At 38.5% G+C, this 26,188-nt stretch overlaps 1 protein-coding gene across 1 annotated transcript in view; it reads left to right on the top strand.

The window, feature by feature from the left end:
* LOC126162516 (uncharacterized) overlaps positions 1-26,188 on the top strand; it is a 427,861-nt gene that overhangs the window by 85,550 nt on the left and 316,123 nt on the right. Inside the window, exons 7-10 of the mRNA XM_049919080.1 lie at positions 4,536-4,703; positions 13,817-14,112; positions 22,341-22,518; positions 25,761-25,966. Of these exons, the coding sequence (XP_049775037.1) occupies positions 4,536-4,703; positions 13,817-14,112; positions 22,341-22,518; positions 25,761-25,966 (848 nt within the window). The remainder of the gene's footprint in view (positions 1-4,535; positions 4,704-13,816; positions 14,113-22,340; positions 22,519-25,760; positions 25,967-26,188) is intronic.

The raw sequence follows: 26,188 nt of genomic DNA, 5'->3' as shown, positions 1-26,188 counted from the left end.
TGAGTGTCTGATTGGTTTGCTTCAAAAGACGAACATTTGTATTGGCGTGGTGTCCAAAAATTGCCAGAAAGGTGGTAAAAATGTATAGAAAGCAATGGTCAGTACTTTGAATAAAATGATTTTACTTTTCAATTCGAAATTAGTGTTTAATTTTCACAAAAAAACGCTCATTTCATACCGGTACACCTGGTATATAATTTTGAGCCAATAAGTATGTAAATGGATTTTTTACTGATTGTTCAGGTGATTAAATACTGAAATAATAGTGGCTCATAATTCTGGTTATAATTCAGAACAAAGGAGCAGATTTTAGTTTGGGATAAAATATTCCTCATGGATAGAAACAAAGCTAAAGTAGATTTGAAGTACTGTATGCGTATGAGGTTTCCGAATGGGCCCTAAATAAGGTACAGCCATTCCTTCGCATGTTACCATATCTGTTAACTCACAGAAAGATGGTACTAACACCATCAGCTTCATTAGTGAGCAATTTCATACTTGTTTAATTTTTTTGCTTAATTAATGGTGTGAACATTTTCTCCACACGTATAATCCTCTTGGTATTGTCCATATACAAAAACTCAGCACTTCGTCACATGTCTGCTCACCTTCTTCACTATATACATTCCTACTGTGCATGTTTCTCATGCAACAGACAGTTATTTCAAAAGGGCTACGATAGCATATTGACAGCTTGCAGTCTAAGCTGTGTTTACAAATATTTTTCAGTACAAACATTTTCATTACTTTCAGTTAAATTCTTCTGGGCTGTTGACCGAATTGTCAGTATATAAAATTGCCAAAATTTCGGCCATTATTGCAAATAGCCTTTCTCAGAGTTTTATGTGGAGCTAACTGCTGACAGAGAGACTCTGGATCTTATATAATAGTGGAGGAAGCTTTTTACGTAATTTGATAGGGTACTCGACGATAGGAGGATGGGTGTTATGCATTCTTTATAGGTCTTTACATTATTCTTTGTCATTGGTGAATAAAGACGTACTTGAATTGGTGTTTACATTATTTCTTGCCACTGGTGGAAATATGCGAATTACAAACAGACAGATGGTGTAGCTATGTGTTCCTCTCTCGCCAGTTGCAGCAGACATCCTCATGGAGGCATTTAAAGAAACAGCTCTCCACTCCGCACCTTTATGCCGATTACTGGCTCTGATTGTAGATGATACATTTATCATAGCAAAATACAGTTTACTATGGAGATTGAAAAGAATGGTGAGCTGTCTTTTCTCGATGTGAAAGTTTACTAAACGCCTGATAGTAAACTTGGCCACAGAGTATACAGAAAAGCCACCAGCAGGGGCAGGTACCTACATGCAGAAGAAGTCCGCTCTACACACTTTAACCAGGAGGGCCTACAGGATCAGCGATAATGAAGTCAACTGAAGGTGGAACTTCAAAACCTCAGATCCATTTTTGGAGCCAATGATTATAGGAAGAATATAATAGGTAAAACTGCGACAAAAGAGTATGAAGGCAATAGGGAAGAACACAAGGAAGCACAGAACATAACCCTGTTACTGTATGTACAAGGGGTCACTGAACGTTTGGGCAAAATTCTCCGCCGAGTCAACTTCAAGCCAATCTTTTGGAGCAAGAACAAAATAAGAGATGTTCTAGGCTCAACAAAAGATGTGGTAGACAAGCTAAACACTGCAGGAGTTTAAGAAATCAGTTGCAAATATGGACTGGTGTATCTTGGCAAGATGGGGTGGCTGATCAGCTCACAAATTGCAGAACATGAATGATATATCTGTCTGGGACAACGAACTAGGTCAGAGGTGGTGGAACACGAAGATGAGAGCAATAAAGCTGTGAAGCCCGCATACTGGTGAAACAGCCATTTACATTTAGGAGGACTATTTGAGAGGTGATACAAGTAGCCAAGTGACCACCAACATAAATAGAGAGAATGGATATAGGTTTCTGGTGTCCTGGCAAAGCTACGGGAGGACACCGCGCGTCCAGCAACTCATATAGGTACGCAGTAGACTGCAGTTGTCGTACATACACAGCGCAGTCCATTATATAGTTTCCTCTTCATAACACTAGAAATTTTTGTACCCTGGGTTATCCACTTAAGTTGATTAGTCATTTTGTTGCATGTGGTTCTAAGTGGAAAAGTTTCATTAAATATTTCAAGAAAGCTACTTAAAAATTGTTAAAGTTACTATTACTTGAAATACAGCTGTTTCTAAATGTAATTGAATGTTTTCACTGAAGTTCCTTTTCATATGTCTTTTGTTAAATGAAATTTCTTTCTTAATTTTTGATAGTACAATGAATAATGCAAAGTGGTCAGAGATTCCTAAATCTATGCAAAATTTACAAACATTTTCAAATACGTAATTTGTTAGAATGTTAGCTGACTGCATTTACTCTAGTGGGTTGCTTGGAGTTTATTTTGAAGCCAAAGTGTTTTATTAAGTCAGTGAATTTGAATGTGGCAGTGCTTTCAACTATGATGTTAATGTCAAAGTCAGCAGCTATTACTGCCTTTTTCTTTTTTTCTTTACTGAATTTTTCGAACAGGCCATGAAATTTCACCAGAAAAGTTTCACGTGTATCTTTCTCTGGTTCTCTATTAATAGAAACTACTATGACATTTAGTCCCCCAACTCGAAAAAGCAGCTTTCAAATATACACTCTTCATTCAAATGATTAAAATTATTTATTATTAAATATTTTATATCAGAATGAGTAAGTATGCAAGAGCTTCCATGTGATTTCTCTCATCTACAGAGGCTGTTGGCTAATTTGAAATTTTCCATTTCATTAAGAATTTTAATATTGTCAGATGTAAGCCAATGTTCATTGAAGCAAATAATTTTGATAATTCTACATTTAGATAGAATAATTATGACTTCTGTTTGAAAAGTCAGCACTTAGACAATTCATATTCAAGTGCATTATGTAGGGACATTGTTTTCTATTTATGCTCTCAAGCATACTCTCTCTTATTGTTTTCTATTTATGCTCTCAAGCATACTCTCTCTTGAGTATTGTTTCAGTCTTGCCGTTTTCATTACCAAATACTGTTTCTCATCCCCATCATTTCTTATAAGTTGCCCCTATTTTGCAGAATTTTACATGTATCAGCGAACATTTTACTAAAACTTTTGGATCCTAACCTATTTAAATGAAGACTGTCTTTACGCAAATATTTATGCTTAAGCATTTATTTGGATTATGAACAAAACTCATAGATTGTTACAGTTTTCATTTAAATCACAGTTTATTCTTCCAATATATTGATCACTGACTGATCGTCTGTAGATAATACCACTCACCTTGATCCTAGACATTCTGTAGAGCGTACTACCAGGTTGAATTAAATTTCTTTTTTCACTTACAATTCCTCTTCAGTGCTGCTTCTAAGGGAATCCACACCTATGTGGATGAAGACACCTTTGTAATTCTTCTCCGAGATGCCTCTGCTGAATAATCCTGCAAGTTATGTATGTTGCTCAAGTGTTTCGTCTACTGGTGGGTTTTGATTTCTGGATAAATGTCTATTGCGGAGTTCAGCACTACCACATTTTTCAGCAGACAATCACCTATAACAAGGAATCCATTTTTTCACTCCGTTTTTCGTTACTGAGATGTTCTGAATTCTTTTTACTGTAAGTTACACTTGTCCACTTGTATGTGTTTTTGATTCTTGAGACTTCCACATGAATTTCTTTCTTAGGTGTAGCAGCCTCATTGTTTGAGCTAATAACTGCATCATTACACTTGTTTTTGAGGTCATTCTCATGTATCAACTCTTCTGTTTTGCAAAAACAGTTTTTCCCACATTTCAGGTCACAATTTGTTTGCTTCTGCACTGATAATTCTGCTTTTAAAGTGTCAGTGTTGCTTCAAAGCACTTTAATAATTTCTTTCTGCAAACTCACTGTGGAAGCTAGTTTTGTGTTTTCATCCTGCAAACAATGAAGGCATGACAGTGAATATCGTTGCTAATAAATTTTAGGCATATTATCACACACCTTTCACGCAGCTACATGTACTTCACACATACAATTCCTCTTACTACCCGTTTTTGACACTTTTTCACAGTGCACTATTTAACTTTTGCTATTTACAAGTGTTGTGTCACTGCACTTTTCAGTGGGCGCCATCTTGACCTGCCCACCCTGCTATCCCCCTCTCCCCGCCCAAGCCTCCTCCTTACCCCAACTACCAGTCTTCTTGTTGTGTTTGACAATGACTCAACGTCTCCTCTGTATGGTAAGTAGTAAATTACCCTTGTCATAATACTTGCAATATTAAGAAAGTAATACAAAAACTCTTTTGGATGCACAAGCAGAAAATATACCACTTTTTTGGTGCTGTTATTGTTGATGATGATGATGATGATGATGATGATGATGAGGGGGAGGTGGGGGGGGGATGATGATGTCGTTCAACTGCGCTCTGTACCTTTTCCTGGAATGTTTTCCATATTAAAGAACTGTTAGTAAAGGAATATAAAATATTTAAAAACTGTGTGATAAAAATGCTTTTTGGTCTTCCAGATTCATGGAATGGATCTTGAAGTTGTCCCACTGTTTGTCCACAAATTACCTCCTGAGTGTGGATATATTCTGGTCACTGACAGATTTCTGTTTGTCACCGACAGCAAAAATGAAAAACTGTCTGTTATTTCAACACAGTTGTCAGAAAGCAGACTTGATGGTGATACGGTAAGAAGCAATTCTTAAGTGAAAATCCTATTTTGCAGTTCATAGTAAGATACTACTTTGGAGTGGAAAGAAGAAAAATTAAAATATGATTATAATTTCCATACATAATTTATCTCATGTGAAATGACTTTTTATTTCTGTAACATTTTGAGAACAGTTATGGAGCTGTGCACCAAAATTAATGGATTCATTGCTTTTTGTTTTTCAGAAAAAAACAAGTGTCAGGTGTTCTGTCAACATTTTAAATGCACTAATTTAAAGAACCACTAACAGTAATTATAGTGAATTTCCAAATATTTATGGCAAATTTAGTTGTTGCAAATAGTCAATGGAATTTTCAGGAGACACCATACTGATCTGTATGTGTGACTTTTCAAGCTTTTCTGACAGATCTGTTAAGTATATGAGTCACATGTCTGCCATCGGATAAGGTTGTGTAAATTCCTATATTTTCTTAAAGTAACTGCTTGAAATTGTCAGGTGATGGTTGCTGTTTGTTACTGGCAAATAGCAGCTAACGATGCCTTCTTATGGTAAAGGAAGTTTTAGATATTCCCAAGGCAGATAACTTTATTGATAGGCAGTTCAGCTAAGTACAATCTGCAAACCTATGCCTTCTGTCACTAGATCATAATGAGGAAAACCAAAATTTTAAGATGATAACATCATCCCAGTATTTGGAATACTCACGTAGTTACCAATGTTGGTTTGGTTCCTGGCTACAGGTTGACCTGACAGATGAGCTGGTAGAAGCCTGTGACATAATTCTGATTAATTCTACATATTTTTTGTTAGTCTGAGATTAGATCAAGTGCTTGCAACCATATGTAATCAGTTACCTCAGATGGAAGACTCTTCGTAAATCATAACCTCATTCTTCATTTAGCGAAAGTTGAGTCTGATGTAACATAATAAAACTTTTCATTAAAACATAAAAAATTGTAGAAATTTTTTTTTTAAATATGTCTTTCTACTTATACATATTTACTTTATCAGCTCTCATTGTGGATTCAAGCTTTTGTCTTTGGTTTCCATTTAAGATATTACCCTAACATTACTAACATTTTTTGAACATCAGAACCATCTCATATTTGCAGTTATGTAATAGATCTTGTGGGGATAGCTTCCAGATTGCAAAGGAGAAAGAAGATAGTCACTATGAAATATTTGACCTCTACCTATGACTTGGCTGTATTAACAAACAACTACCATATTTACTTGAATCTGAGCCGCACTTTTTTTCCGATTTTTGTAATCCAAAAAACCGCCTGCAGCTTAGAATCGAGTGCAAAGTAACCGGTAATTCTGAAAAATGTTGGTAGGTGCCGCCACAACTAGCTTCTGCCGTCGAATATATGTAGCGCTACACACGCATGCTTTGCAGGCACAAAGATAAATACTGGTACCAAAACCTCTGCATCAGTAAATAAATTAAAAAAAAAAAAAGGTGGAAGACGAGCTTTCTTTCTCCTCCCCGAGTTTCGACCACTGCATTTTCATACATTATCTAATGAAGTAAATACAAATTCCGTATTGCTCATATTTGAATGTAGCAGCATTTCAGTGTACTGCGAAAATCCGACTGACAAGATTGTTTGGGATGTTTGTCAATATGGCCAACTCTACGTTCTGAATTTTTTCCTACCTGTGAGAAAAGATGGTTGCTAATAGGAACTTTTATGAATTGTGAATCACATGCAGTATTCTCTTCCCCATAAGAATAATACGAATATTTTGTCATATATTCTTCCATGTTTGCTGCTATCTCATTTAAATCCTGTCTGCCTAATAAACTACGAAACTAGTGTGAACAACAGCAAATGCGGAAGAATATACATATCATGTCATGTTTATATTCGTATTATTCTTATGCCTAATAGTGATACAGTCAGAAATGAAGCATGGAAATTGACTAGATTTTTAAATTTAAGATGACTCTAATTTCTGTGCAGAATCTAATGTAGAAAAGAGGCGTCTGCAAAGATTTTCAAACGGAGAAAAATTTTCGCTAAACTCTCGTTCAGAATATCTTCTATCATACGCAGTCTATTATTTGGTTCTTGTTATCATTATCAAAGGAAGCAACAATGTAAGTAACAACAAATAGCAGTCTCTTGCCATTGTTTCGCTAATGAGATGATTCCTCTCTTTTTTTAAAAAAAAACTGTAAAAGGCGGTAGCGCGCACAAAAGCAAGCCATGCCGCAAGTGGCGACAGGCCGTAAACATTCATTATCAGAATGCGACAAACAATGCATGACACAGTACAATAATGCATTTTCAGCTTACAGTGACGTAAACACCTATAACAAAGAGTACGGCACTTATCAGATCAAAGAAAAAAAAGCAATCAATTCAAACCAGACGAAGCACGTAAAAAAGCAAGGGTACCACATAAATACGGACGGAACGCCTGACGCGTAGCAATGGCTACCTGGTAAAGCCTAACTGCTAAGCCTACGACTCGAACCAAACTACTTAAGCTGTATCGTAATTCATTCGACCTAAGTTGTGCCTCATATTACAATGGACCAGCTTTGTTTCGATTTGGAGGTGCGGCCTAAAACTTTTCTCTCCCCTTGAATATCGAGTCTCAAATTTCAGGTGCGGCTTAGATTCGGGAATTTTTTTTCCTTGATTTCGAGTCTCATTTTTCAGGTGCGGCTTAGATTCGAGTGCGGCTTAGATTCGAGCAAATACAGTAGTATGAAGTCAAACTAACACTATACGTAGGTGGGAACTTAAATAGTGGCAACACTGCTGTGGACACTTTGTGAGCCTTTCCTTTTACTTGATTAATTAATAATTAATTATAAGTTGTTGCTGCCATAAGTGAATGTCAGTTTTCTATGTTTTTCGTACTCCATTTAGATGTTATTGCACAAATACTTAGGTTGGAACTTAAAGAGTGGCAACACTGCTGAGGAGGCTCTATGCAATGGAATCTACCATTGTTGCTGATAGCATATGCTGTTGACATACCTACCTTACCTCCGAGCAGATGGACTTGCCTGTCCCACGTCACCAGCATGCGCACAATTGAGGGAAACACAGTCACTTGTGAGTGAGCAGTCTAACATAACTGTGTCACTATGTTTTCAAAACAGGAACAATGGAGTTGGATCAAGATTAAATGTGCCAGAGGTCATACAGCACGACAGGGTCTTCAGGAGGCATTCGGGGAATTGGCATTGCCGTACAGAACAGTGGCACGTTGGGTAAAAACCTTCAACGAAGGTCAGCAAATTTTGGCAGACATGCATCGGGCAGGTTGTCCTAGCATCTCTGAAGAAGACGTGCATGCTGTTGCCGTGTTAGTGGACAATGATCGATGGCATACGATTCATGAGGTCGCCCATGAAACCGTATTAGAGCATACGACTGTGCTTCGCATCCTGAAAAATGCGATGCGAAAAATTGCATCACAATGGGTTCCGCATGACTTGACAGAAACGCAGAAATGGATGCGTTACAATGCTGCTCAGACACACTTGGAGCATTATGAGCGCAAAGGAGAGGCTTTCTTATGCAGTATTGTAACACTGGATGAGACCTGGGCCACATCGTACTAGTCAAAACTGAAACGCCGGTCCAACAGATGGCATCAGTATGGGTTGCTGCGAAACTCAAAAGTGCGTCAGAACCCCAGTGTGGTGAAAGTTATGGTGATTCTCATGTACGACTGTGATGGTGTTATCCTAACGCATTATGTTCCTCCACGGCAGACCGTCAATGCACAGTATTACTGTTCATTTTTGGAGCAAATCCTGCTACCAGCTTTGCGAAAGAAGCGGCGACACCTCCTGCGCAACCCATCCATTACTTTGCACGACTATGCATGGGTGCATACAGATAAGGTGTGGCTGCTCTGTTCAGTTGATGGGATTGTGAAGTACTGTACCATCCACCATACTCCCCAGGCTTAAGTCATTCTGACTTTAATTTGATTCTGAAGATGAAGGAACCACTTCATGGCATTCGCTTCAGAACTGTTCCAGAGATTTGACAGGCAGTAAACAGCGACATTCACACCATCAACAGAACGGGCTCTGCTAATGGTATACTACACCTTCCACATCACTGGTGATTACTTTGAAGGACAGTAACAGGTGCAAACATGTAACTCTTTTGTATCGGTTGTGAATGAATAGTTGCCGCTATTTAAGTTCCAACCCTTGTATAAACAACAGGTGATCTGTAAAACTGGATTGAAAATTTCCCGTCCGCAGCTCGTGGTCGTGCGGTAGCGTTCTCACTTCCCATGCCCGGGTTCCCGGGTTCGATTCCTGGCGGGGTCAGAGATTCTCTCTGCCTCGTGATGACTGGGTGTTGTGTGATATCCTTAGGTTATTTAGGTTTAAGTAGTTCTAAGTTCTAGGGGACTGATGACCATAGTTCTTAAGTCCCATAGTGCTCAGAGCCATTTGATTGAAAATTTCCCAACAAAAGCTTAATATATGAACACTGAATCAACAGAGAAACTCCTCCGGAAAACACAATATAGAAAAATCTCACAGCTCCCTCACCTCAGGTACTTAATAGAAACCATCCAATCCACATGTATACAGTCTCCAACACAGAAAGAATATTCAAATTGCAAAACGCTTACAAACTGTCATGGAATCACAACAGAATAGCAGTATCTTGTTATGCAAAACTGTGACACTACAACGTAGTTGTTGTACAAGAAGTCTAGTATGTGCTAGAAACCACAGTAATTAGAGGGATGACAAAAATTGACAACATTGAGATATTTGCAGTTTCACTTTTGCAGTGTGTAGTTCTTGTGAGCTCTAAGAAACAGTTCTCACGATGTCAGGGTAAGCACCATTTTGTCTCCCATTGCAAACAAAATGATTTTTAAGTGTAATTTTACATTCCCAATCAATATGCAAGCCTCAAATTAGTCACTTGTGAGGGGCCTTGAGGTTTCTAGGAGGGACTGCAGGTCAGTTTGAATCTTGGGGTCTTGGTGGCAGGTGCTGTATGTAGAGGTAACAGACAGCTGGCATAGACCTTCACTAACATACTCCTGTTGATCAAGTAACACAATGGTAGATCCTTTTTCTGCCAGGAGGATAATGATGGAGTCACCATCTTTAGGAAATGTGGAGTCTAGAGTTCTGCAGAGGACAGATTAGGGTCATGTTGTGGGTACCTGAGGAAAGGTTGTGAAGCAATGCTGTATGTGAGGAATTCTTGGAAGGCTTGTAAGGGGTGATTCTGAGGTAGTGGTGGTGGATCAAGTTGGGATCATGATCAGAACTGTTCAAGGTGGGGTTCAATGTCAGGTTTGCTGTTGGAAAGATTTTGGGATTGGGTTGCAAAGTGGTATTTCCAATTGACATTATGCGTAAAGGAAAGTAGGTCCTTCACCAAAGCAGCATGGTTAAATGCAGGTTTAGGGCTGAAAGTGAGACCCTTAGATAATACAGATAATTCGGGGGGGGGGCTTTGGACGAGAGGTTGAGAACACTGTACTGTTGTGACTGGTTCTTGTGATTATGAGTTATTACAGGTCTGGGAGGCAGTGGTGAAGGCTGTGGGATGTTAAGGTGGTTGGCCAAGCTTGGTTTGTAGGAGAGGTGTGATGGTTGATGGTGTGGCTGTTTGGGGAGCTGCAGAGGGACGGGAAGGGAAAGACCACTGTTGAAGTAGTTTAGGAGAAGGTGGGATAGCTTTTTGAGGTGAAATCTGGCATGTTGTTGCAGTCTGCTTCAGGCAAGTAAAATAAAGCCCAAGAAGAATCATAAACACAAGAGAAAGGACAAAATTACATTCAAACTCGGGAGTGCTAGGAATATAATAATCCAGAGGCAACAAAATTTTAAATTCTAAACACTTTATCACAATACTTCATATTAATTAAATAGCTGCAACAAAAAACATTATTAATTACAAAGCTGTTAACATAATGGGCACAACATATTCCCTGACCCCATATTACACCAACAACGGCCACTGGTAGTGTCATGAACAGTCTGGTTACAGTTTGGTACAGGTACCTTCTAAAACAAAAAACAAGCATACATATAACAACAAATACAATTATTTTATGAGCCCTTAATCCACCCCGAGCTCAAGACTGTAATATACAATTACTGCGATTATTATTAAAGAATATTTTCACCGGGTAAGAGAAACTGTAAAACCCAACTTTAACTAAATGACAGCATCAGGCAATGGCATCACTAAAATTACTCACCAGTTAATTTTCTTGCGAGAATTAAATTCTAGCAGTAGCCGTCAACAACAAAACAATTTGTGAACAGTTAATTTGTTAAGCTAATGGGCCAGTGATTGCAAATTGAAGTAATTAAATTAGAATATGTTTCAATAAGTGCAGCACTGCTTAAGATAGCTTAATAAAATCTAAATCACACAACAGCTTTAAACAGAACACATAATAGTAATACCCATCTTTCAAGTGCAGCCAGCACATAGGCTGATGAGGATAACATACAAAATTCACACAAAACTATTCAAAATCAGTGTTGTTAGGAAGAGGGTGAACCCTACTAAAACAATTAAAGCAATGGCAATGGACAAAGTTTTTCAAACTTGCAGATGCTCAACCAGATCATGCCGAAGTTGAGTTCATCTTTGTTCAGCCACATACCATATCTTCCCATCAGTCACAGTGCCTTTAAGGTGTGACACCAATTAAAGGTGCTTAGCATCCACCTTATTTCACTTTTGCAAACCACACAAGCCACCTCTTCACCCCCTCCCCCCCCCCCCCCCAAATCTCCCCTCCATGTGGTTACTACGTTTGACTTCGGAGCTTTCTTCATGCCAAATCCATACACAGGGGGTTAATAACACTTCATGATGTTATTCCATCACCACTGCTGTCTACTACAACTATTAAAGTACACCTTGGCGCGCCACCACCTATTTCCTGCCATGAACTCAAATATTCATGCAAAGCACAGCAAGTTGCTTGGAACGTTAACTGGCACATTCACCTATGTGCCACAACTGTCTCCCTACAGTCTGTCTTTTTCCCCTTAAGGCCTCAGCAAGTGATGCCCATCACCTCTCAGCAAGTGATACATCATGGACATGTATGTAGAAAAGTGTCTCACTTTAACAACTGTGAGGTGGTAGTGGTGGTGGTGGTGGTGGTGGTGGTGGTGGTGGTGGTGGTGTAAATTCATAAAAGGCTGTGAAGGCTTGCATAACAATGAGCGTTTGGGGAGGCCACATTCCTCACTGACTGATGACAACATTTCCCACATGGATGCAATCACAAAAGCGGATCAGTATGTGCACCTCAAAGACATTTCCCCGGAACTCGGCATTTCATATGGAAGCATTTATGACATTGTACACAAGTTCTTAGGGTACCAGAAGGTTTCACATCAGTGGGTGCCTAAGCAGTTGGGTGACTTGATGAAAGGCAGATGAATGATTGCTTCACTGATTCATCTGCAATAGTATGCTGAGGAGGGTGACAGTTCATAGACTGCATTTTTACTGGTGATGAAATGTGGATATTTCATTTCATGCCGGAATCAAAGCAGCACAGCTTGGTGTGGAAACATCTGGGTTCACCTATGGCAAAAAATTCTGTTCAGTGTCATCTGTTGGGAAAGTGATGTTAAAAGTCGTCTGGGATCGCCATGGACCACTCCTTCCAGATTTCATGCCACTATGTATAGCCATCAATGCCAACAATTATTGTTCCACACGGTCATGTCTTTGGGCTGTCACTAGGAAAAAATGCCAAGGGATTCTCGATATGGACAATGTGAGTCCACATGTGCAATCAGAACTGCTGACAGGCTCCAATCATTTCACTGGTTGAGTCTGAACCAAACACCATATAGTCCATACCCCTCCCCTAGTGATTTCCACATTTTTTATTTTGCTGAAGCAGAATCCTGGCAGGATAGCAATTCATGTGCAACGATGAAGCAAAGCCAGCAGTCCGCCATTGGTTCCACAGTCAATCAGAAATTCTGCCACATGGGCAGCTCAAATTTAGTGCAGAACCAGTATGGGGACTGTGTGGAAAAATAGTGTAAGGTACATAGAATAGTATGTATATTTGTAATTACCCATGTATATCTTGTTTCATATAATAAAATACGGGGGCAAAGACTTCCTTATTTACCCTCATATTATAAATATGATGTGTACGTGAAAGGACTGGTAATCTCTGAGGGTTCCAAAATTCAATTTTGATCCACTGAACCTTGCTTAAAATTGGCCTGCAGCATCATTTGAAATCAGCTAAAATATATTTGATTCAAAAGAAATCTGTGTAATTCTGATGTATGGCTTGGATGATACCATAAGAGAGACATCACAAGCCACCATTAAAAAAGTAACTGCCTTAGCGGTTATCGGCAGTTAATTACTAGCAGAGAGATGGGGCAGTAGATGATGTAACTGTTTGAAAACTTTAGGTGACTGTGTATATATATGTTTCTGAGTGGTGGTGTGGAAGCAACTGTGATGGTGGCAATATTGAAAAGTAGCAGGTACATGTATTTATCATTTGCTGGAAGCTAATAATAATAATAATAATAATAATAAACAATTATGATGTGAAGTTTTTGTTTGTTATAGGAACCTTTAAAAATGCTTCAGGCATCCTGTGAAACCGTTCACATGCAACACTTCACTAAATGCCAAAAATAAGATAAGTCTATCCAAGGCAGGTATTTGAGAGTGTGCTGACAGGGACTTGGTTCTGTGGTACTGAGAATCAAGGTGTGCCGTGCTACCTTCGTTAGTGTGGAAGCAACTATCTCACTCATGTGCAAACTCTGCAAGAAGACCATTGCAGTTGCTACTTGCCAGCAGCAACCAGCAAACAATATCAAGCAGCTACCTTGATGAAATATTGTGGAATTTAGAAAATGTGGTCCAGTAGTAAACTTCAGAGCTGTGCTTCTGATTTTATCCATATGTAACATTAATGATGAGCTCTAATTTGTTGCATTTATGCAGTGTTGAAATCTGCGCAAATAATGCCAGTACACTCCTCTTTATGTCCCCATATCTTTGTTCTCAGTTCATTTTGATTGCTCTTCATGTCTCTTTAATAATGGAATTTTCACATGTATTTACAGTACTATAGTGGCAATATTTTCTTTTTTACAGGATTACAATCCTGACTCGGTGATAAATTCATTTGGATTTAAAGATGATGAAAGAATTTTAAGTGTGTTTAAACACACTGCATCCCACCAAAGAAAAGAAGAAACAAACAGACAAGGGGATACAGAACAGAGTGAAAGTAGGAAGGATGACAGATATAGGAAGTATGCAAAAGACATGGACAAACAAGGGGGTCAATTTGTATTACCACAAAAAGTTAGTGACTTGAAAATTGATGCTCCATCCATTGACAACGTTATTATTGTTACCAATCATGGACTGTATGAAGTAAAATTGAGGTATGTTATTTCAAAATAAAAACATTTTAGGTTTCTCTCTCTCTCTCTCTCTCTCTCTCTCTCTCTCTCTCTCTCTCTCTCTGTGTGTGTGTGTGTGTGTGTGTGTGTGTGTGTGTGTGTGTGTCAACATGCTCTGAAAAACCAGTTGTAAAGTTGGAGGGGGGGGGGGGCTGGTGCGTGTGCTCTTGAAAAACCAGTGGTAAAGTTGCGGCTTTCAACTTCTAATTTGTGTCTCCATCTGCTGCTCAGCAATTTCTACACAGCAAGTGAGCATTTTTACTCTATCTAACATATTAGCATACATAAAATTCAGACATACATTGTTTGCTGCTGTTTTACTTGTCAGATATCTAATTATTATGGTCATATTTAGGAGCAGCAGGATGTACTAATGGACTACACTGTTTCTGGTCCTTTCACTCACTCACTCTCTCTGAGTGGGGCCACAACATCCAGAGATGACAGTGGCCATGTGTATGTGTATGTGTTTATGAGGTGTGCATGTATTAGTCTGTGTGTTTCTTCTGCTGATAAGACTTTGTCCAGAAACTGAATAATATTGAACAGTGTTCTTTTAATGTGCCTGTCTGCCATTCATTACTTCCTCTATGTGGTCAGCATCAATCTGTTCACTTCAAGTTCTTTTTGTTATTCCATTCTGGATTTTCCTATCTTCTGTTATTGAGATGGTTTCAGTAGTGGTATGAAATTATTGTTATGTCTGCATGTCATTCCCATATCTCAGGTAAAACAGGAAATCAAAAATAGTAAGTAGATTCTTATTTACTCACATTTTGCTATTCTAGTTCTTTTCCTAGAATTAGGGGACCCAAAAGTAATAAGACTTTGTTGTGTAAAGATGGAGAGGTGATAGTGACAGGTTCCTCTACCAGTCTTTGTTTTGAATTGTGTGAATAATTGTTGTCCATGGAGAAGTGTCGGTTACAATTAAGATCAACTTAAATTGGAAAGAACACATAGAAAATGTTGTGGGGAAGGCTAATCAAAGGCTGCGTTTTATTGGCATGACAGTTAGAAAATGTAACAGACCTACTAAGGAGACTGCCTACACTACGCTTGTCCGTCCTCTTTTTAGAATACTGCTGCGCGGTGTGGGATCCTTACCAGGTAGGACTGATGGAGTACATCAGAAAAGTTCAAAGAAAGGCAGCACGTTTTGTATTATCGCGAAATATGGGAGAGAGTGTCACAGAAACAATACGGGATTTGGGCTGGAAATCATTAAAAGAAAGGCGTTTTTCGTTGCAACGGAATCTTCTCACGAAATTTCAATCACCAACTTTCTCCTCCGAATGCGAAAGTATTTTGTTGACACCGACCTATATAGGGCGGAACGATAAGGGAAATCAGAGCTCATATGGAAAGATATAGGTGTTCATTCTTTCCGCGTGCTATACGAGATTGGAATAATAGAGAATTGTGAAGGTGGTTCGATGAACCCTCTGCCAGACACTTAAATGTGATTTGCAGAGTATCCATGTAGATGTAGATGCTTACTTTTGTAGATGTTGATTTTTCACTCAAGGGCATGACAGAGCAATGTGCTACCAACAAGTTTTGTTTCTTGAAATCTGCAGCAGAAACTGTATGCGTATGATCCAGAAACTGGGCAACAGTTGAGCCAGTGGAAGCTACCTCAGCATCATGACTGGAAAAAAAGAAAAGAGAAAACTCACATGATGGCAGTTCCTTTTTTATTGCATAAAAAGGATGGTTCACAATGATTTTGTTTACAGAGGTATTACAGTTAACTAGCATCACATTTTTCAGGCACCAAAACTAAAGGATGAAACACTACAGAAAAAATACCGTATTTACTCGAATCTAAGCCGCACTTTTTTTCCGGTTTTTGTAATCCAAAAAACCGCCTGCGGCTTAGAATCGAGTGCAAAGCAAGCGGAAGTTCAGAAAAATGTTGGTAGGTGCCGCCACAACTAACTTTTGCCGTCGAATACATGTAGCGCTACCACAGGCATGCTTTGTAGGCACAAAGATAAATACGGGTGCCAAAACCTCTGCGTCAGTAAATAAATTAAAAAAAAAAAAAAAAAGGTGAAAGACGAGCTTTTTTTCTCCGCCCCGAGTTTCGACCACTGCATTTTCATACATTATCCAACGAAGCAAATACAAATTCCGTATTGTTCATCTTCGAATGTAGCACAATTTAAATGTACTACTAAAATCCAACTGGCAAGACTGTTTGGGATGTTTGTCAATATGGCCAACTCTACGTTCTGAATTTTTTCCTACCTGTGAGAATAGATGGTTGCTAATAGGAACCTGATGAAATGTGAATCACATGCAGTATTCTCTTCACCATAAGAATAATACGAGTATAAACATATTGCCATGTATACTTTCGTGTTTGCTGCTATCTCATTTAAATCCTGTCTGCCTAATAAACTACGAAACTTGAGTGAGACAATAGCAAACGCGGAAGAATATATGTATCGTGTCATGTTTATATTCGTATTATTCTTATGCCTAATAGTGATACAGTCAGAAATGAAGCACGCCAACTGACTAGATTTTTAAATCTAAGATGACTCTAATTTCTGTGCAGAATTTGATGTACTAAAGAAGCGGGCGCAAAGATTTTCAAACGGAGAAAAATTTTCGCCTAACTCTCGTTCAGAACATGTTCTATCATACGCAGTTTATTATTTGGTTCTTGTTGATCATTATCAAAGAAAGCAGCAGTGTAAGTAACAACAAATAGCAGTCTCTTGCCATTGTTTCGCTAATGAGACGATTCCTCTCTTTTTTTTTAATTGTAAGCGGCGGTAGCGCGCACAAAAGGAAGCCATGCCGCGAGCGGCGAGAGGCCGTAAACACGCACTATCAGAATGCGACAAACAATGCATGACACTGTACAGTAATGCATTTTCAGCTTAGAGTGACTGACATAAACACCGATAACAAAGAAAACGGCACTTATCAGATCAAAGCAAAATAAGCAATCGATTCAAACCAGACGAAGCACGTGAAAAAGGAAGGGTACTCGTATAAATATGGACGGAGAGCCTGACGCATAGCAATGACTACCTGGTAAAGCTTAACTGCTAAGCTTACGACTCGAACCAAACTACTGTAGCTGTATCGTCATTCATTCGACCTAAATTGTGTCTCATATTACAATGGACCAACTTTGTTTCGATTTGGAGGTGCGGCCTAAAACTTTTCTCTCCCCTTGAATTTCGAGTCTCAAATTTCAGGTGCGGCTTAGATTCGGGAATTTTTTTTTTTTTTCCTTTATTTCGAGTCTCATTTTTCAGGTGCGGCTTCGATTCGAGTGCGGCTTAGATTCGAGTAAATACGGTAGGCTGCATTTTGCTGATCAAAGGACTAGATCCTACACCATAACAACATTATTGCTCACATGGAACAAAGTGTCAGACAATTTTTGGCCAACAGCAATCACACAGTAGTTTCACACTCACCTTTATTGCAACAGATGTCGCCAGTTGACACTTATTACTGTTCTCTAGAATGAAAATCAGCCTGAAACAAAAGTTTATTCAGGACATGAAAGAGGTGAAACAACTTACTTAAGGTACTACCACTATAACTCTGGATGACATTAAAAACTGTTTCCATCAGTGGATCAAACATAGGGACTACTGCGTTAAGTGTGATGAGTGTTATTTGATTTGAACTTTAGTAAATTTTCCGTGTAATGAAAACCTTATAACTGGGTAATTCTTGTAACTTTTGGATAAGTGAGTGAACATGTAACACACAACCCACATTTGGAAGATACCTCCAGGTAATGGCATTTTCGTGAATAGTTTGCTTTGTATATATGTAAGAACTGGTTGCCAACTTTGTAAAACATGTAGAAAAGAAAAGCATCTCTCTCAGTTTTTTTACAGCACTGTCATCTGTCACTATTTGAAATGTAATTTATTTATCCTATAACATACAATTTTAAAATAATTTGAGTTAGTTGTTAGATTACGAGGTTTGCCAGTTTGAAGTGGCAAAATTCCAAGTACTGCTGAAAGATGCATATAAAAGTAGAGGAGATGCCGATATTTCATAACAGGTAGTTCATTGAGAATGATAACATGGTCCAAGTAGGCTTTTCTTTTTATTGGCCAACTGCATGGAAAATAATAACAACAGCAGTCCACAGATAAATATGTCATTCTATATCTTTGAATCTGTTTCTGTGAGAAGTGGTGTAGTTGTGTTTGAAATATCAGTATCAAGTGTTTTAAATTTTTAAATAATCGTGAGTCTCTTTATGGAACAGCAGACATTTCTGACAGTTTTTTCCTGTGGTACTTATAACATTGTGATGTTTGATGGCATTTTTCAGAAAATTGTACCAAGTGGAATAACTGACTCAAAATAACTGTGAAATAATCTCTTCTTGATGTCTATATGGGTGACACTTGCTGATACGCATATTGCAAAGGCTAATTTGTTCAGGTTGTAAAATTACATAGAGATGAAAGTGCTGTCCAAGAGATACCTGCAATAGGTGAAATTCCAGTGGACATTTCAAAATAGAGTAAACTATTTATAGCTTTGAGGTCTAATAGTTTCTTCCCTGAGAGAGAGAAAAAAGATAGGTATCAGAAGATTTAAAGGAAGGGACAGATTACTTAGATCCCAGATTGAGAGGGACCAGTCTAAGGCTGGGAAAAGAGAAGAAAAAGATGAAAGGGTAGAAGTCGTAGACAAAAGAAGGTTATTACAGTACATAAACAATAAGGATTGTGACAGCTTCAGTCCAGAGATGAGAGAACAGAATAAGAAGAGGTAAAACTGGGTTAAGAGGAAGAGAAAATGAGAAGTGAAATGAGTGGCGCAGTTAAGAACTAGAGGAAAGCAGAGGAGGAGGCTAGAATAACGGACTACAAGTAAATAAGGAAATATGGTCTGTGTGTGTGTGTGTGTGTGTGTGTGTGTGTGTGAATAAAACAAAGATTTGATAATGTATGTTAAGTCTACGAGTGTAATTGAATCCGAGATTTTGTTTGAGAGCAAGTACTTCTCTGCAGAGTTTGTGGAAAACAGAAGGTGGGTGGGGGGGGGGGGGGGGATCAGGAGAAGTGAGGAGTCCTCTGGAGGTAGTTATAAGTCCTTGTAGTCTAGAGATTTTGGGAATTTCTGCAGGGCTGAGGTCATAAGGAACAGTTTTCTATGTTGAGTTTTCTGACAGCTGACAAAAGACCCTCTGCCACATACTCCCATGGCCAAATATCACTGTAGTGGAGCTTCTTTCCACGCAGAGGTCGAGGACAGCTCTGGACTCAGCTTGAGAACTGTTTGGGGTCTTGGTGATGTTTTTCACAGAGGTATACTGGAACTGTGGTATTCCTGAAGTGCCTGGAGAAAAATACCGTAGGCAGGGGGATGAGGGTCTCTTTGGAATTGGCATTACATATGTTGATGGCAGGGTTTGAGTTTCCTCTGTTGGTCCTAGGTTGGAACTGGATAGTAAAGTGGCATTTTCAAATAAGTGAAAGGAGATGGTTGACTGGAGTAGTATGATTGAATTTGATTGTGACACTGAATATTAGGCTTGGATTGTGAGGTGATGAAGTTTGATTTTTGCACTAGTCTTTATAAAATCTTCTCAGGCTTCCAGATGCAGCTTGCAGTTTTACACTTTTTTGAGCTTTTGAATGAGTGTTCCTCAGCCATTGGAAAGCAGTAACTGACTGCTGTGTGCATGATGACCACATCCTTGTATAATTGTGTTACTGGCTGCAATATCACTTATGCTTAGTTAGTCCAGTGCTATGTTTTCGTCCCACCTCCGGCACGCCTACTTCAATATTGCAATGGCCTAGTTACATGCTATGCTGAGCTGGAAGCTTCCAGAGAATCTTAGTCCTCATGATGATAGAGGTATTGTCAGATGCAATTTTAACACTGTTACCCAAATATAATGTGAGATTTAGGTACAATGGGTTTGGACTGGGGGTTGTGCAGGCATAGGGCTCAATATTTTTAAGACCATTGTATTTAGCATACAAAGACCAAGATAGAAATCACTATTATTAACAAAAGATTCTTTGAGGCCCAAATAAAGTTGAACCAAGCTTCAATCACACAATATATCTTCTTGGAATAATAAGAATAATTAATACGGAACAACTTAGTCTCATGTGGGCAATCCAAGCTACAATGTAACAGTTTCAGCATATGGCCTTTTCCATAAGAATTATTTCAATTTTTTGTCACAATCTTCTTTTTTTTCCTCCCGGCACTCTTTTTGTTTGATTTTTTCCCCCCACCATCTTCTCGATTTTCTTTTGTCACCATGTTTTCTAAGGTTTTTTTTCACAATCTTTTTGATTACTTTGAAGTAAACAGGGAAATGAGCAACAGGGCAGTAATTTCCTGTATCTTCTGTCTATCCCTTTTGGAACATTGGTTTTCTCTCAGCCTATTGTGATACAGTAAGGAAAAACCAAATGTCTAAGGATTTATTGATGATGATAATTAAGAGGTGTGAAATAATATAATATTCTGCCTAGATTACAGTGAATGATATTCTGCACTAGCCAGCTGTTTTTTTTTTAGGGATGTTGTTGTTGTTGTGGTCTTCGGTCCTGAGACTGGTTTGATGCAGCTCTCCATGCTACTCTATCCTGTGCAAGCTTCTTCATCTCCCAGTACGTGCTGCAGCCTACATCCTTCTGAATCTGCTTAGTGTATTCATCTCTTGGTCTCCCTCTACGATTTTTACCCTCCATGCCGAGGGATGATAGTGTGTCTTCTGTGTCTTTTTCATTGATTTAATGAAAATGTTCAATATATATAGTTTGTCTGTCAAGTATGTTGCTGAAATTAACATTGTCCTGAAATGCTGTCAAGTCTATGTCAGATTTTACTACATTTATATAGAATTAATTGAAACTGTTTGAGATTTGTGCAAGATTCACAACAATATCGTTTTGTTGGTTACCTTGAAACTACCTCTATCTGTTTTTATACTAAGCAAACAATTATACAATTCAGAGTGGAAAGTAGTTCGAACTAATATTAGCTAGTTTCTGTCCAATTTCATTCACGTATGAACCAAGGGTAAATGATTGTGTATACCTGTGTACATACCCTAAACTCTCTTACTTTATTATGGGGATCCCTGTAAAAGACTTATGATGGAGGTACCAAAAGTATCACATAGTCATCTTTGTAATTCCAGTTCCTGTAAGTTACCCACAGGCATCCATGACAACTTTCTTCCAAAGATTCCCATTCATGTTATTTGAGCATCTCTGTCACACTTCCATAAGAACTAAATCAATGGATTACATCCTAACATACTCGAAGAACAAGTTTTCAGGGAGTAATCTACAAATATTCTTGAATGTCTGTGTATCACTGCTGCTGAGATAAACAAGATGCACAAAACCATGTAAGAAATAAAAAGCATCATTTGTCAAATGCTCCATCTGTGAATGGAGTGACAAGAAGCCTTAATTATTACGCAGTAGAAGTTAGCCTTTGCCATGTGCGTAATAGTGTTTCACAGAGTTCAGATGTAGCTTTGTCAGTGTATCTGTGATAATCTTGAGCAAGCTATAACAGATAAACTCATGCTGAGAAGTATAATAATAAAAAAAAAAACACACACACACACACACACACACACACACACACACACACACACACACACACACACATTATTACAAAGCTATAGTTTCTTGTTCCACCTACAGCTTCTTTTTTAACACAAATAAATTATTTCACATAACTATTAATAGTTGTTGCTTGTTAATGTAATTTTCAGAAATAGTTTATATTAGCTATAATCTCTCTTTTAATGTATGTATGGGAGTTTCTGAAATCTCTGGAATTTCGATTGTTGTGGCACATACACAATTTTGTATGTGTAGGATAAACTAGTGAAGGTAACCTTATCATTGTATCTTCCTACCAATAAATGAATAAAACACAGTGTTCTGTCAAAGTTGACAGTGTGATCATCAGAATTCTTTGTGGTGAAAAGAAAAGCGTTACTGTTTGCAGATGCTAGTTTTATTTCTAGTTCTATTAGTCATTGACTTAAGATGAACAGTGTGAAACATACAAAATAAGGCAACTTCCACTTAGCAGCACTTATCTCTACAGCTCTGATGGTTGAAACTTTTTATTTATGTTAAATTATTTCTGTGGTCACTTTGACATGCATTGCCAAATATTGTATTTTATAACAGAACTTGTATTATTGTCACTTGCTGCAGCCATCCTCCTGTTGAGATATTTATGGAACTGATATTAGAACATTCTGAAATAGAACGAGCTGAACGTTTGGCACTCATTTTTGGCCTCAATCTGCAACAGCTACTGGAAATGGCTGGAGATCTCAAGCTATCAGCAAAGGACTTTCCTCAGGCCATTGCTCTCTACAAACTCTCTAGAGTAAGTTGTAAATATTTGAGTCACTAATTTGCTGTAGTAATTGCTTTATGGTTCTTATAATATAAATGTTGATTTATCAATTTGGTCATTAATACCTTATTCTGACACAAACTCGACATTTATTGTTGAGATCACTATAATGTTAATACACAGTATTCTCACTTTTATATTTTGCTGTTTGGCAGGAATGGTCTTATCTAGCACAAACAAGACAAAGTACTATTTGATTTTTAGAAATAGGATTGTTATTGAACAAAATCTTAGTGATCTTTCAGACACATTACATCTGTGCTCCTCAGTCATGGTCAAGAGATAATTGACTACTGTTGATTGCTGGCCTCCTCCTTATATAGCCATGGTATGCCTGTAATGTCACTGAAGCTCATACCATTGCAGTATAAGGCAGTGTTCTTTGTTTTCATCCGGTGTGTGCCATGCCCCTTGCAACCTTGCAGTGGCGAGGCTCCTCATTGTACGCAGCTGCAGACCACTTTCTTTATTGAAGGTATTATTATATGTTTTGATATCTATAGCTCATCTTAATGAGCTATCTCAGAAACCATTAGCTGTCATAATAAATATTATAAGGAAAGTTCTGGCAGAATGTAAATAATTTAGGAGTAAAGGAGACCATGCACCCATGTGCCTCAAAAATGAGCTGCTGGACTCGCAATGTTGCGACTCCATTTCGATAGGTAGATAGGGGTAGGGTCAGGGGACGTGCTTGGTCGATTATTTAGGGGAAGTGAGGTGGGAGGCAGTTAGAGGGTCCGAAGTGGGTGGCTAAAAGATTGGAAAGAGCAGCAGTGATGCTGGCTAGGAATGGGGGAAGGGAGGGGTGGTAGCTGCAAGGGTTAGGCACGTTATACACAGGTGCTGGAGCTGGTAGGGTGCAGTGCATGATGAAAGTGAAACAGAGACGTGGATTAGGGTGGGGTAACAGGACAGAGGAAGATGAAACTGTTAAGAGTTGAGGCCAGGAGGATTTTGGGAACAAAGGAAAGTGCTACAGGGATAACTCTCATCTGTGTAGTTCAAAAAGCTGGTGGTGGAGGGATGATATCAGTTGGCCCGAGTTGTGTAGCAGCCATTGAATTCGTGGATGTTGTGCTCAGCTGTATGTTGCAGTGGCCATTCATTCTGAAGAACAGCTGGTTGGTTGTCATACCGACATAAAGAGCTGTGCAGTGATTGCAACAGGGCTGTTTTATGACATGGCTGCTTTCTCAGATGTCTCTGTCTCTGATTGGACAAGATAAGCCTGTGACAGGAGGAAGTGTTCGGTAGGTGGATTGGGCAGCTCTTGCACCTGGGTCATCCACAAACATATGATCTGTATGGAAAAGGGTTTCGAGTGGGAGTGGCGTAGGGATGGACTAAGTTGTTATGTAAGTTGGGTGGGTGTGGAAAGGTTTTTGGGTAGGACGTCCCTCATTTCGAGACACGATGATAATTAAAGCTCTGGCAAAGTATAGGGTTCTGTTTTTCCATTTCAGTGTTACCATAAGACACAGAAAATCTGTTTGCAAACTAGGTTTGGGAGTACTGCTACCTGTGTGAGTTGTTATTAGACAGACAGTGTACTGGTCAAAGGAGTTCTTGTAATGATAGAGGTGTCATACAAGACAATTTCATGTACACTTTCAAATTCATATTCAACTGCTCCCATCCTATCTAGCTACGATTTATCGCAGACACTTCTCATGTTCAATCCAGGATTTCTCTGTCATGCACAAGTTCAGTTTGATTGTTAATAGTGGCATTCAACCCAAGTTAACGTTGACCTTATTCTTTGTTACTTCCCCCATGAACCATAGACCTTGCCGTTGGTGGGGAGGCTTGCGTGCCTCAGCGATACAGATAGCCGTACCATAGGTGCAATCACAACCGAGGGATATCTGTTGAGAGGCAGCAGCCTTTTCAGTAGTTGCAGGGGCAACAGTGTGGATGATAGACTGATCTGGCCTTGTAACACTAACCAAAATGGCCTTGCTGTGCTGGTACTGTGAACGACTGAAAGCAAGGGGAAACTACAGCCGTAATTTTTCCTGAGGTCATGCAGCTTTACTGTATGGCTAAATGCTGATGGCGTCCTCTTGGGTAAAATATTCCGGAGGTAAAATAGTCCCCCATTCGGATCTCTGGGCTTTCATGTTCATTGAAATTATGGAAGAGATGTTCTTATAGGCTAATAGCTATGCCACTTAATTCATTCTGGAAAGTTACCAAACAATATGTATGCTTTTGAGTGGTACAATGTTCATCTAAGCACACAAGATAACCACACACTTCATATTTCTTTATTCTGGTGCATTAACTTACATTTACCTCTCAGTTTAATACGAAAAAGTTAATTCAACTTAATGCATATTCAAACTGTCTGACTTAGTGAAGAATCTAACTTCAAAGTGGTGTCTCCAAGTACCTTCAATTAGAAATGTTTTCCTTCTCATTTGGGGTAATCTCCCCTATCCACCCCCTCTCCTCTCTGCTTCAAATATTTTTAGCTGGCAAATTTTCAAATCTTGCCCCACTCTTGTTAATGTGTATACTATACTTGAAATTTTGTCATAGCATCTACTAGCACAATCTTACCTTTGTTAGAAACAATATCAGCCTTTCTTTGTGTCTATTCCTGTGATACAATCAGTTGATGAGACTTCCATTTATGTGATGTGAAGTTAAAGCTCCATCTATGCAAGAGAGATGTCATTAATACCATAACTTTTTAGTTTGCATAGTGGAATTTTGTGTACCACATAATCAAAGGCTTTGACTGTGTCACAGAATATACAAACAGATAATTTTTCTTGTTAGGTGCTGTTTGAATTTATCTGTGAGGAGACTTTGTGAAAGCAAAATCGAGAGACAGTTAACAGGCTCTGCCTAGGACAATGATTCTGTTTTCTCTCATAGGCATCTTCCTCAAACACTTCCAGAAATATCAAAAGGAGTGTTATGTGCCTGTAATTGGAGGTCGTTTTTCTTATATCTGTCTTGTACTATAGCTTGTTTAAGTTTGTCTGGAAATATGCCTGTTTGTTGTTGGTGAAATGTATCATCATTTCTGCTACAGCTATTCTCTAAGAATGTTATTTGAATAGAAGTAACCTGGTTCATACTATTTTGTTTAGTGCCCTGTCAGTCATGTGAAAAAACATTTTCAGCTCCTTAATCAGTATATAGAAATTGGTCATTAAGCTACACAGATTTGCTCCTAACATCTTTATTCTGATTTTCAGTGCCGACATCTGAAGAGTGTATTAAAGTTTGCTGTGGCAGGACATTCTGCAGAACTGCTTGGCTATATAAATCTACTGTTAGAGACAACTGGACTTGATCTCACCACACCAGAGCGCATCCATCTCGCTAATTTGGCTGTAATGGCACATTCAGAGCAAGTCTTACGTGCTACTGCAGGAAAACCATCACTTTTGAGAAAATATTTGTGAGTCATGCAAGAATTTTCTTTCACTTTTCTTTTTGAAAAGAAATATAGCCAATTAGAAATGCCCCATCAGCATGATAACAACTTTTGTAGATCATGTGTGCTTTTAATTTCCAACATAGAAACTTATTAGAATCTATCACATATTGGACATTTTCATTAGTATTGTGTTACCATATGTATATAGCTGAATTAAATACAAGCCAAAGTAAATTCATATAT

Source organism: Schistocerca cancellata, chromosome 2, assembly GCF_023864275.1.
Source record: "Schistocerca cancellata isolate TAMUIC-IGC-003103 chromosome 2, iqSchCanc2.1, whole genome shotgun sequence".
In the NCBI taxonomy this organism is placed as follows: Eukaryota; Metazoa; Arthropoda; class Insecta; order Orthoptera; family Acrididae; genus Schistocerca; species Schistocerca cancellata.
The sequence above is the reverse complement of the archived record's forward strand: the minus strand, read 5'-3'. Positions and strand labels throughout refer to the sequence as shown.